The sequence below is a fragment of the Platichthys flesus genome, chromosome 24 (assembly GCF_949316205.1).
Source record: "Platichthys flesus chromosome 24, fPlaFle2.1, whole genome shotgun sequence".
Classification (NCBI taxonomy): Eukaryota; Metazoa; Chordata; class Actinopteri; order Pleuronectiformes; family Pleuronectidae; genus Platichthys; species Platichthys flesus.
In genome coordinates this window covers 2,537,304-2,549,819 of record NC_084968.1, presented here as the reverse complement: position 1 = coordinate 2,549,819, position 12,516 = coordinate 2,537,304, and the positions used below count along the sequence as shown (strand labels likewise).

The 12,516-nt window shown below is 41.9% G+C and overlaps 2 protein-coding genes across 3 annotated transcripts; one reads left to right on the top strand and one right to left on the bottom strand.

The window, feature by feature from the left end:
- On the top strand, positions 1–10,378 carry zcchc4 (zinc finger, CCHC domain containing 4). Its single transcript, XM_062384349.1, has 13 exons — positions 1–183; positions 1,261–1,379; positions 1,461–1,543; positions 2,376–2,648; positions 3,461–3,541; positions 7,245–7,317; positions 7,395–7,545; positions 8,442–8,542; positions 8,860–8,981; positions 9,526–9,601; positions 9,686–9,737; positions 9,882–10,029; positions 10,117–10,378. Exons 1-13 carry the CDS (start codon positions 84–86, stop codon positions 10,238–10,240), a joined length of 1,503 nt encoding a protein of 500 aa, XP_062240333.1. The 5' UTR covers positions 1–83; the 3' UTR covers positions 10,241–10,378.
- On the bottom strand, positions 2,821–7,217 carry si:dkey-219e21.4 (E3 ubiquitin-protein ligase TRIM62). 2 transcript variants are annotated; one of them, XM_062384347.1, is made up of 8 exons: positions 6,998–7,217; positions 6,803–6,856; positions 6,493–6,713; positions 5,692–5,787; positions 5,358–5,594; positions 5,238–5,257; positions 4,988–5,118; positions 2,821–4,857 (listed from the first exon to the last, which is right to left on the bottom strand). In XM_062384347.1, the coding sequence occupies exons 1-8, from the start codon at positions 7,173–7,175 to the stop codon at positions 4,259–4,261; spliced, it is 1,536 nt and encodes a 511-aa protein (XP_062240331.1). In that variant the 5' UTR covers positions 7,176–7,217; the 3' UTR covers positions 2,821–4,258. The 2 variants fall into 2 exon arrangements, with proteins under 2 accessions (XP_062240331.1, XP_062240332.1); XM_062384348.1 differs by having other exon boundaries at positions 5,427–5,594.
- Positions 10,379–12,516: the final 2,138 nt, after the last annotated feature.

The window sequence follows — 12,516 nt, the reverse complement described above, 5'->3', positions numbered from 1 at the left end:
TACGTCATAAGTGCGCGACTCGGAGCAGCATGGGTGATCTCTCGTGTTAGAGACTGTACAGGAAATCTCACCGGCTCGGGAACATGAAAGATATTAAAGACATGGCCGAGAACCACGACGACAGCCTCGGGATAGAGGTGATTCTTCCAGAGGGAGGTAAACCCGCGCCTTGTTGCCCGCATGGTAAGTACAGGAGTTAAAAACACAGCGTAACCGCTTCACAAAATCCGACGTTTTAAAGTTTCATGGATCTTAATATATATTTTCAAGCTTTAAATAGTGTTATTCGTGACATGCTACGGACACACAACGTGTTTAAGTCAATTCGGCTCTTTAAAACCGAACTAACTGCCTTTATAGTAATGGAGGCTTTACTTGAAAACGACTTCACACAAGCTAACAGGGTGGCAGAAAAAAGATAAACACGTGTCTAATATTTGATTTAGTTTAGCTAATGTCGTTCTTCTCATAGTTTTCTAAAAACCAAACAATACACGTGCATATTCAATGAAGAAAAAATATAGTCATAATAATGTTATATAAACAATATAACAAACCAATTTTTTTTTCCCCATACCGTTTCAATATTTTTCTTTAAAACCTTTCTTGAATAATATCTGTGCAACATTTTAAAATCCCTGTCCAGAGAACTCCACAGTCTCACTACATACACAGACACACACATCCGGTTTATTGTTGTGCGTACGTAGCAATGTTGATTATACTTCCCTCTATGATCCTCTTTATTTAACATTCATTTAAATAGCATTGTAAGGTTTTCAGGTAGAAGTAAGTGTTTGTTTTTACACACAACGAATAATATTTTTCATATTATCAACCTAATATTTAAGTTTCACTTATGACTAGTTTAACAGTCTAAGTCTTAAGGGTCTAATATTAGTTTTATATATAGTACATTGCCCCACACCTCCAGTGCAATAACCAATACATGTTGGAATAAGTGAAGAACCAAAATTATGAGGCGTCCTTTTCTTTGTACAATACTGGAATACTCATTTTCACTTTCCCCTTTTATATAATGTATTTCTTCATATTCAAGTCATAATCAATTATCTGAGTACATGCTGCTTGTTAACTGTAAAATTGTAAATAGTTGAGGTTGTATCTTCCTGTAAGTATTTAAGGAAATCAACCCGTGTTAATTTCAGTCCACCTCTCTCTAAATCCGCAGCATACTGGTATACAATGGTTGTTCCAGACAGCGTAACGTCCAAATAAATGCTGCGTGTGTTTTGTCAGGTCCTACCTTGCTGTTTGAGAAGGTCAGCAAAGGAGAAGGGACAGGCCGCAGATTCTATGCCTGCTCAGCCTGTAGAGACAGAAAAGACTGCAGTTTTTTCCAATGGGAGGACGACAAGGTACAAGTCGCTGATATCGACACATCTGAAACCCTGACTGAACCAGTGGACATGTATTCACGAGTCTTATTTGTTCTGAAGGTGTCGGAGGTCAGGCTGTTGGCCAGAGAAGCAGAGAACAAGTCAAAGAGACCTCCGGTCAGCCACAAGGAGTACTGCGCCAGGTGAGAGGTCCACTGCAGCATGTCATGGTCTCCAAGGAAGTAGAGACCTATACTACGCTTGCATTAGTGCTGGGAAAAACTCAATGGAGAAAATTGTCTCTCTCCCCGTTCGTATCGGGTATTAACATTTGTCCTTAGTTATCGGATCACAAGTGTTCAGATCCACGTTAAGGTCTGAACACGCCCAAATGTGTTCTGAGATCCGATCACAACAAAACACATTTGGAGGTGGACAGGGAACTCATGTGGTGACATTCTTTTTGCTCTGTGAATGCAAATCTGTCCTGGGCCACATATGATGGACCGATAACTCAGCTGACGCCTCTGACTCGCTACAGATTAAACGCATTTCTACACTTCTCGGTAAAAATACATTATTGTTTGTGGCCACGATATAAACACTATCTCATGATTGATACTTTTCCTAAGTTGGTAAAATCTTTCTTCAAAGCTGCGTTCATTCATATGTTGCTTCAGTTCCTCCCAACTTCGTCCTCTCTTTCGCTCATGGCGACACCCAAACATTGTCATCAGAAACATCTGGGTAAAAAACTAATTTGGTCTTCACAAACACAAATAATTATGTTAATATTCATGTAGAGAGAGGAAGTGAGATGAGATACTCAACATTTTAATGTCAGGTGTGAACACTTTCATTGCAGTCAATAGAAACCTAAAGCAGAGGACTCAGTGATGCCATCTTTGACTGGAGTCTAAGACATTATCAGCTTGATATAGGCTGACTCATATGTAAAGTCTAATTAATTTGACTAAATTCAGAATTGAGCATTTTAACTAAGTTCTTTTCCCCGACTCTTAACTCGTCCCTCAGGCTCAAGAAGTTTGGCTCCCTCCGACCGGATGAGCAGAAGTTCTGTCAGGACTGTCAGATTCTGCTCCCGGCAGGAGTGCGCGAGGCCCACGCCGCTCACAGACTCACAGGTGTCACAGCAGCCCAGCTGAAGAGGCCCAGTGTGCTGCTGCGACCCCTGGACAACAAGAAGAGCAACGCCCAGTACCTGTTCACCGACCGCAGCGCCAACTTCCTGCTGGACACCTTAGCTGGTCTGGGCTACACGAAGGTCCTGTGCATGGGCACACCCAGGTGAGGGGGACATTCACTTAGAACATGTTCTCATGTGTGTTTCCGTTATGTTTGCTCAGCCTGTTTTTAATGTTCAGCCAAATCACAAAAACACATCTCCCCTGTAGTAAAATTTGACCGTAGAGAAACCAACACAACCAATACAAACTAAATACAGTAAAACATTCTGAGGTCAATTAATCAAATTTTATTAGTATAGCCAATATTCACAAATAACTATTTGTCTTATAGATCTTAACAAGATGCAACAATCATTTGTTCTAAACCTTCAACTAGAATGAGGAACAACTACAAATATGAACTCTTAACAGGGGAAAAACGTAGAACTCTTAGAGAGTCTCATGTGAGGGAACATGGACATGGACAGAAGTGTAACCGAGCACATCAACAAACTAACAATATTTACAACTCTGATGAGAAAAGACATGGTATGGAATAATGAGATGATATAGATATATTGGCTGATATTCTTTATATTATATACACGGTGGGTTGGTAGGTTGTTGGTTCACTTGTAGACGAGATGATAAATTGTGCTTTGACACAGAACTACTACTGATATATCTGTGATAGATCAGTATGTCTGACCAAATCGTCAGTCTGGCTCTATCACGTAGTAATGAGTTACTCATAGATGTCCACCGTAAGAGTTGTCATGCACAATCACACTCACTAATATGCTGAACTGAACTGATAGTAAATACTACTACTGTATACAAAAAAATATAGTTGCAGTACTGGTTTAAAAATGTGGTTAAAAAGTTTTAAACACTGAACTGAGATTTACTCATGATTGTTATTGTTTGTGTCAGACTCCATGAGCTGATCAAGCTGCGCAACCTGGAGCAGAACCAAGAGCCAATGAAGAGTCTGCTGCTGGATATTGATTTCAGGTCAGTTTGTCATATCTTATTTTCTCTTGTTACAGACAGCTGCTCTGTCTCAGTGGTTTCATGGCAGTATTTGGCGCAAATTTCTCCTTAATCCAGGGCCTGTCCTGTCTTGACTTTAGGCTGCCAGTCTTTCTTCTGCTGGAAACCTCCCAACTTCCCCTCCCAACCCTCCCTAATGATTTAAAAGGCATTATAGTTAACACCTTAAATGTGCCATAACAAGAAAAATATCTAAAAATAATCACTGTGGCAGACGATATCACATTCTAGTGATGATGCAGAACCCTGTATTTTCCTTTCCCAACATACCTTCTGTGGTAAGAAAGAAAAAAAATATGAATGATTTACTCAAAAATTACAGACTTCAAAAGGCTTGACTAATACGTTGCATGGTTAATATTGAAGCTTTCTGTTCTATATGACTCATTAAATGCTGCTCAACAACACAATCCGACTGTTCCACCTTGATCACCAAAACATGATGACCAAGGTGATTAGTCAGTAAGTTTTGTCAGACAAGGTTGAACACTGGTCGTCAGGTCTGAGCAAGGACTAAATTACTCGTAGGTCTGATTGTAACAACCCTGAAAGGATGGTGTGGTAGTGATTGGTTAAACGTGGCATGCCATTGATCGAAAAGACGGCACACATTATCATTGGCAAGGTGAGTCAACATCACTGTCCATTTGGCCCCTTCCCTGAAGTCTCCTCAGACGATCACAGGTTGTTGAGGGGACAGATGTCCAGGTGGTTTGGCCCCATCTGGTTCTGCGGTGGTCTCAGGAAGCGTATAGCGGGGTACAGGGGCTCTGTGAACTGGTGACGAGCCCTGTCGAACACCGGCGTCATGGCCGCGGTGAACCTCTGCAGGATGACCATGGTGTCTGCTTCATAAAATATCAGCTGACCCTTTCCATAATTGACCCACACACCCACCTTTGCGATCTGGGTCTGCCCGACCCCCTGACACGCCACATGCCGGTCGTTATGCCAAGCAGACAGACTGCGGTTCCGGAGCTCCACACACCACGAGTTCCTGTTCCGGCCCAGTTTGGTTCCCTTGTCTCGGCCCTTCCTCTGCAGGCTGGTGTAGGCTACGCCCACAGCCCAGGCGGGGCTGCAGCGTACGTCGACCTCCCAGTAATTCTGACCCACTGTGATGGGAGAGGAACCCAGAGCACAGCACACTTTGTCAAACTGGAGTGGATGCTCCGGAGCCGAGTGGCCAGAGTCTGACAAGGACATGGCCCGCCCCTCGGAGTCCACTGTGATCTGGCTATGGCACGTCTGTCGGTCAATCACCACAGGGCATGAATCTGTAAATAAAATAGAAAAACAATACTATTGACAAATGAGGATAAAGAAGGAATGTGAAAATTGTGTTTATGCCACTTCTTGACTGACTATCCCAAAATGAGTAGATGAAGAATATAATCAGCACAGTACCTAACAGCAGGGTCTTCCTCTGCAGCTGGGCTTTCAGGTTTTTGGAAATAGAGTATAAAGTTTTACGAAGCCTTAGGAATCTCTCGTCATTCAGTCGGATTTCCTCTTCAGAGGCGTCTGGCTTCATAGGACTGGAAGAGGGATCAAAGAAAAGTGAAGACTAGGTGAGAAACTGAGTCAGAGAGGTCTACGACAGAGCTCAGGAGTAGATGGAGCTGAAAACGATTCATCTGATGGTGCAGTGTTTTACCTCAGAGTCTCAGACTGACCCTTGAGAGGAAAAAATAAAGAGAAACGCTCATTTAAAAAGGCATGGAAATACCTTAAGTTACAATTTTTTTAAACTGGTATTGAGAGACATGAGTCAGACCTCCTCATCTTCCTCTGTGGCAGAACTCTTGCTCAGTGCTCTCTGGGTGCTGCCCATGATCTTGGTCACCTGGTCCTTGTGCTGCTTCCATGTCTTCAGAACCTGGTCCAGTCTGCTTCTAGTCTGTCTCAGGTCCAGCTCCAGAGAGTCCAGCACGGCCTGCTCATCCTGCTTCAGGACAGCCAGAAGTTTCTCAAAGTGCTCCCGGACCTGCTGCTTCATCGTCTCTGTGCTCCTCTACAGAGAGGAACATGGAGTGGACCATTTTATTCAAGTTATTCGCACTCTGATGTCTTTAAGTAAATTATTTTATGTATTCTGGATCTATACTTACAGAGAGATCCTTGTTTCGTTTTTTCAAAGACTGGATGTGGGCTTCAGTCTTAGATCTCTCTGCCTGTAGCTCCTCCAACTGTCTGGACAGCTGCTCCTGTAGAGAGCAGAGTTCAGTAAACTGAGCATGAACGTGCTTCACCTTCATTAACAAGGTTAAATGTGAGCTTGCATCTCGTGAGTCCCCTGAAAGTCACCCAAAAGACACATTTTGAGATGAGCTGTCGTAATTAAACACTGTGTATATAGAGCTGCAACCAGCCACCAGGGGGCTTGGCTTCTGGAGTCACTGGAGTCTTTTGTGTGAGTCAAGGTCCTACAACAAGGTGTCTCACATACCTAATGTAGCTCAGTCACGTTTTTCATTAGAACATCGCTTCCTACTAAATGCTGAGTTCTTCGCGTATTCCTGCTAACATACAGACAGATGTACACAAAAACTTAACCTCACTGCAACAAACGAGTACACAAGCAAATACACTGCTATACAAGTTGTATAGAACACAACGCAAGCTTCCAGGGAGACACCTACTGAACCCAAACCTGAGCATGTCTGGACACAGACCTTCTCATTTGTCTCGGTTCATTTCATTTCTCTCAACATGCTATACACTGACTATGCTGCAGAAAAGGGCTCAACCTGGTTTGTCCTCTTGCTCAGATAATGTGATCATCATCACACAGATGTTTTATTTCACATCCTTACATGAAATTCTTGGAATCATTTCTGATGTTGGCTCCATGCAGACACTTTCTAAATTGAGCCGTCAAAATCTTCCAGCCCCACCACTCTCTTGTTTACCTGGGAGGGCTTTCCAGCTTTGCCCTTGTTCCTGTGTAGTTTTGGTGAGCGTGGGAACGGCTGAACTAGCCGGTCACTGTTGGAGTCCAGCAGAGTGAGGCTCAGTCCGTCCTCCAGCACACTGCGGGCGCCTGCAGAGGGCGCTGTCACACCACACTGCTCTGGCTGAGCCTTTGTTGACTGGCCATTACCGACTGATAGCAACTCCTTTTCTGACATTTCTGAGAGCAGAGCAAAACAACAATTGTACATTAAACCTCAAGCTGAAGTATTTTGGCATTTTGCACTTTATTTCAGCAATTTTCCTTACTTTTCCTTTGGCTGTGTTTGAATAGAAAACCAGTCCTTCGGGTTTTGGAAAAGTCTGTGAAAACCAGTTATTCAGTCACATAGTGTGTTGTTTACTGCAGATTAACCTTTAGAGTTCCTTATGCTGTAAAGTACTATATCCATCCCGCAGACTAAATTCTAAACAATTGTACGTGGTCTCTTCAGCTTTTCTTACCTGAGATCTTCTTGTCCCTCTCTCGTCTGTTTCGGTAAAGAATGTGCAAGGTAGAAGTGCAAAGAGGGCGTGTCCCTGGGTCACAAGCTTGAGCCTGCAGGTTGCACTCACACACCTTTTTGTTACCAGGATAACACACTTCAGGATCCTGGAGGGTGTTTGCTAAATTTTTGTGCATGATTTTGGACACAGCGACATTATGAGTATATGTTATTCTGACTAAACATTTCATCAACCTCTGTTTCAGATATGCCCAGTTCTACAGCCGGGATGAGTTCTGTCACTACAACATGTTCAACCATCACTTCTTTGGTGGAGAGGTAAAGTTTCAAACACTTTTATTTCCCATGTTATTTCCATTCCCAGTGCTGTGAATTAAAGCTTTGTCTCTTATCAGGCCCCCAGCGCATTTCTGCAGGCCTTCCTCAAAGAGAGTGACAAGGAGAAAGTGGTGATGGTGGCTGACCCTCCATTCGGGGGTCTGGTGAAGCCTCTGGCCAATAGCTTCTCTCTGATCTCACAGACGTGGAAGAAGCTGCAGAGCTCTGGTCAGTGTCACTGTAGTTTCTATAAACATACTCTGCATGTGAATATGAAGAATCTGGCGAGGCACTAGACTTCGGGGAGGGACGCCTCTGGTGTTTCTATAGCAGACTCAGGTCACCTGCAGATACACAATCTGTGTGGTGAGCAAAAGAGGCTGAACACATGACCGACATGCATCGTCTATCTGCTTTGTTAAATTTATCTGTATCCTCATGCCGGAAGCTGGTAATAGAGGTTAGCCCATATGTTTTCTGGCCCAAAACAGCTTCTAAAAGTGTCACTGTTTGTGTTTTATGAGGAGAAATATTTAGTTTGTTTGATAACAAACTAATACAACATAAGGAGGATGGAGTCTTGGCCCGGATATATGCTGTCTATACCAGAAGCCCCAAAATAGTGGCCGTGTTCCCCAGAGGAGAATCCATTGTTAGGCACTCAGTAAAGCGCTTGCTGATATTGTTGGTTGGCTGTCATGCTACAGCTGATCAAATCTGCTTGTAACAGTTTAAACGGCAACTCCAGAGCTGAAAAGCTGCTCTTGTCTTCATTTACAATGAAGCTCCAATGAAGACATATTAAAGAAATCGGCCACCATTAAGCCAGTGGGACAGATCCATATTTGCCTAGCAGCTGTTACTAAATGGGAGGGGCTTGGGTCAAGGGTCAGATCCATCTAACTCACAACCAGCTTGAATCTGTTTCTTTCAGATTCAACTTCCTGTTGACATGAATAAAAGATTTACCCTCTGCAGTAAAGTCTTTAGATCCCGTTCCAACCTATTCAGTGTCTGTCACATCTCAGTGAAATATACTTAATAATTTCACCTGTTGATTCTATTTTGCATGAAATTTAACTCGAATCTAGTGTTCCTACTAACATGTGTGTTTGTCCGTGCAGAGAGCAGTAATGCTGACATGCCAATGACGTGGATCTTCCCGTATTTCTTTGAGCCACGCATCCGAGAGTGCCTCCCCTCTCTCACCATGCTGGACTACCAGGTACACTGACGGGAAATCGTTTTTTAATGACTGGTAAAGGGGATCAGCAGACTGATTAAAACAGCTTCAGATTGACCCAGAAAGCATGGAGACTCTCTTTGTGTTTATTTTGATATCAAATCTGCAGTGTTGGATACTGTGTAGTCTTATAATAAGGGAAATAACCAAATACTCAGTTGCTGGTTCTCTCTTGCTTTACTGCAGATTTATGTTTATGTTCTGATTAGTGATATTATATTTTAAGTATAAACCTTCAACAGGTTGTTCAGGAGGTTTTGTCTCTGAACTATGAACAATGTTTTTTTGTTTCTAAACAGGTGGACTACGACAATCATCCTCTGTACAAACATGGGAAGACAGGCCGGAAGCAGTCTCCTGTTAGATTGTTCACCAACATCTGTCCCAAAGATGTTGTCCTGCCCAAAGAAGAGGGCTACAGGTATCAGAACACTTTGTTGGATAATTAAGAGTTTTGGATCAATTGTAGTAGGTTGAGAAAGCATTAACCAACAGAAGAAGAAGAAAAAGAAGAAGAGGCTGGCAGGGTTGCTCAATAATGTTTGAACGACGGGGATTTTGTTGGTGTTAATACCATAATGATCTTTCAGTGGGAGTGAAATTAACAAAGTTAATTTTTTTTTATTAGTTTTTGACTAAAACATGGCCAGCAGCATTTCTTGTAAACTTAGCAAAAGTGATATGTTGAACTTGAAAATCTATCAGTGTGGTTGTAGCCTGCTGCATCAGCTGATCAGTGTATATGCCAAGTAAGAAACAAGGAAATGTGGGTACATAAATAGAAGAAATATGTTTACGGTAACAGAGCAATGGTGGCACTGCTGCATAGTTTGTCCACCACCGAGGATATCACTGGAATAAATACCAAATTCAAGTTACGAGGTTTAGCACGCAGCCCAGAGATTATGCAGCTCATACAATGTATTTTCCATGTTAAAACATGCATCCCTCCTTCCTCCCATTAGATTTTGCTCTGTGTGTCAGAGATACGTCTTGTCCGTTAACAAACACTGTGACAAATGCAACGTCTGTCCATCCAAGGTACGAAACCAGCACTCTGCATACATTATACGTTGCCAACTCAAATAAAAGCAGTCCAATAAACGTTCCTTTCCATGTCTGCAGGATGGTCGTGCATGGAAGCACTGCTCAGCCTGTGAGAAATGTGTCAAACCATGTGAGTAAATTTCGACATACTCACATCAGAGTGTAAAATGCACTTTTATACAGAGGCACTGCGGATCAAAACAAGCAGACGTCTTCATGTCACTACCTTGCTTCTCATATTAATGTGTATATTTCATTGTTTGTTTTCTCAAAGCATGGAAACACTGTCAGACGTGTGGTCACTGTGCCCTCCCGGACCACCCGTGTGGCCAGAGCGAAGGAAGCGAGGGCTGCTTCATCTGCGGCAGCCTGCAGCACAGACGCAAAGCCTGCCCTCGCAGGGACGTGTCCAAGATCAGGAGGTGAGGGTTCCTCTGCATCACTCTCCCAAAGGCATAACATTTTTCCACGTCCTAACCTGTGTGCCTGTCTGCGTTTCCCCCTGCTAGTCAGCGCTCTAACACCAAGAAAGGAGGCAAGAAGCTGCCACCACAACCCCTCAGCAAGGCTAAAGGGAAGAGGAAGTCTGGAGCTTCTCGCAGAGCTAAGAAGATGGCTGCTCAGTCTGTGTGATTTCAGGATTAATGCAGTCGTGTCAGCTGTAAGATCCGAAGCTGTGCACTTTCTTTTTTTTTTTACCTTAAACAAATGTAGTAGAATAATACAAAATAAAAAGTTATATAAAAGTTCAATAAAATAAATTGAAAACAGTGCTTGACTGAATCTAGTGGCTTTTTATTAATGGTATAAATTGTCTGTAACATGATACTCTACTTATTCTACACATACGTGTTTGGATTTAAGTAAAAAGAACCAATTAAAGCTGCATATATAAATATTTGGCCTTATGTCATATATAACGCTCCCTAACACAACAGGTGATGACATGTTTAGCCCCATGTTGTCTTTGTTGTCATGTTGTCTTTTAACAGCTGGCTGTCGAGGTGGTGTCCTGTAAACGGCGTGGGCTTTGTAGATAATTGGCTAACTTTTTTGAGAAAACCTGGTCTTGTTATGAGATACGGCGTTCATCCCACTTGGGATGGAGCAGCTATTACTAAGTCTATAACATGACAACCCATAGTTGGGACCAGGAAGCAGAGCTGCAGTGCTAAACACTTCTCTGCGCTCCCTCTGGATCAGTCACAAAACCCCATAAAGATTGTGTCTGTCCACCTTCCGATTAAATTATTGAAATTAAACAATAACAGAGCGAGAACTCCACACAATAATCTAATTCAAATTAAACAACCTCTGAAACAACACAGGGAACTAAAACTTTTAAATGTGGTCTTTTAAACATTAGATCACTGTCATCAAAAGCTATTTTAGTTAAGGAAATAGTCTCCGATTACAACATAGATTTATTATCCCTCACTGAGACATGGCTGCATCCTGATGAATATGTCAGTCTAAATGAATCTACTCCCCCCAGTCGTATAAATTCACATGTTCCCAGAGAATTTGGACGAGGAGGTGGAGTTACTGCTATTTTTAACTCCAGTCTATCAATTAACCCTAAACCTAAACTCAGCTACAAATCATTTGAATGTCTGGTTCTTAGTCTTCCACACCAATCCAGGAAACACCAACAGCCAATCATATTTGCTGTAGTTTACCGTGCTCCCAGGGCTTATACTGAATTTTTAACTGAATTCCCTGAGTTTTTTTCAAACTTAGTCCTAAAGACCGATAAAATTATTATTGTTGGTGACTTTAATATACATGTTGACAATAAGAAAGATTGCTGTAGCGTAGCATTTAGTTCAATACTAGACTCAATTGGTTTCAGTCAGTGTGTACACCAACCTACTCATTGTGGTAACCACACACTTGACCTTATATTATCGTACGGTGTCGGAATTGAACATTTAACAGTACTTCCGCGCAATCCAGCTCTATCAGACCATAATTTAATAACCTTCGATTTTTCAATAACTGAATATAAGCCAATAATAAAATACTCATTTTCTAGATGTCTACCTGATAGTGCTCTAGCTAAATTTAAGGAAATAATTCCAATTACATTTAAACCCGTATTATCCGTAGATATAAAGAACAAATTCTTTAAAAACCCGAGCTCCATTGAGATCGACTACCTCGTCGATAGCTCTGCAGACTCATTACGATTAACATTAGATACAATAGCCCCTCTAAAAAAGAAAAATGTCAAATATAGTAAATTAGCTCCGTGGTATAATTCCCAGACAAATTAGTTAAAACAATTATCAAGAAAACTAAAAAGGAAGTGGCGCTCCAGTAACCATGTTGAAAACCTCATAGACTGGAAGAATAATAATGTTAAAGAATATAAAAAGGCTCTCCACAAAGCAAGAGCCGCCTACTATTCAAAACTAATAGAAGAGAATAAAAACAACCCCAGGTTTCTCTTCAGCACTGTAGCCAGGCTGACAGAGAGTCACACCTCCACCGAACCCAGTATTCCTCGATCCCTAAATAGCAATATCTTTATGACCTTTTTTAATGATAAAATTCTAACTATTAGAAATAAAATCAACCATCTCCTGCCCTCAATTGGCACTAATATCCTCCCAACAACAGAGATCTCAGAAACGGCTGAGAATCCTACCCATTACTTAGACAGCTTCTCTCTGATCACCCGTGATCAGTTTACCAAATTAATCTCAGGTTCTAAACCAACAACCTATATCTTAGATCCCATTCCTACAAAATTACTTAAAGAAATTCTGCCCCTAATTGATAGTTTGTTACTTAATACAATCAATCTGTCATTATCATCAGGTTATGTACCACAGTCTTTTAAAATAGCAGTAATCAAACTCCTTCTCAAAAAACCCACTCTAGACCCAGAGGTTTTAGCCAATTAC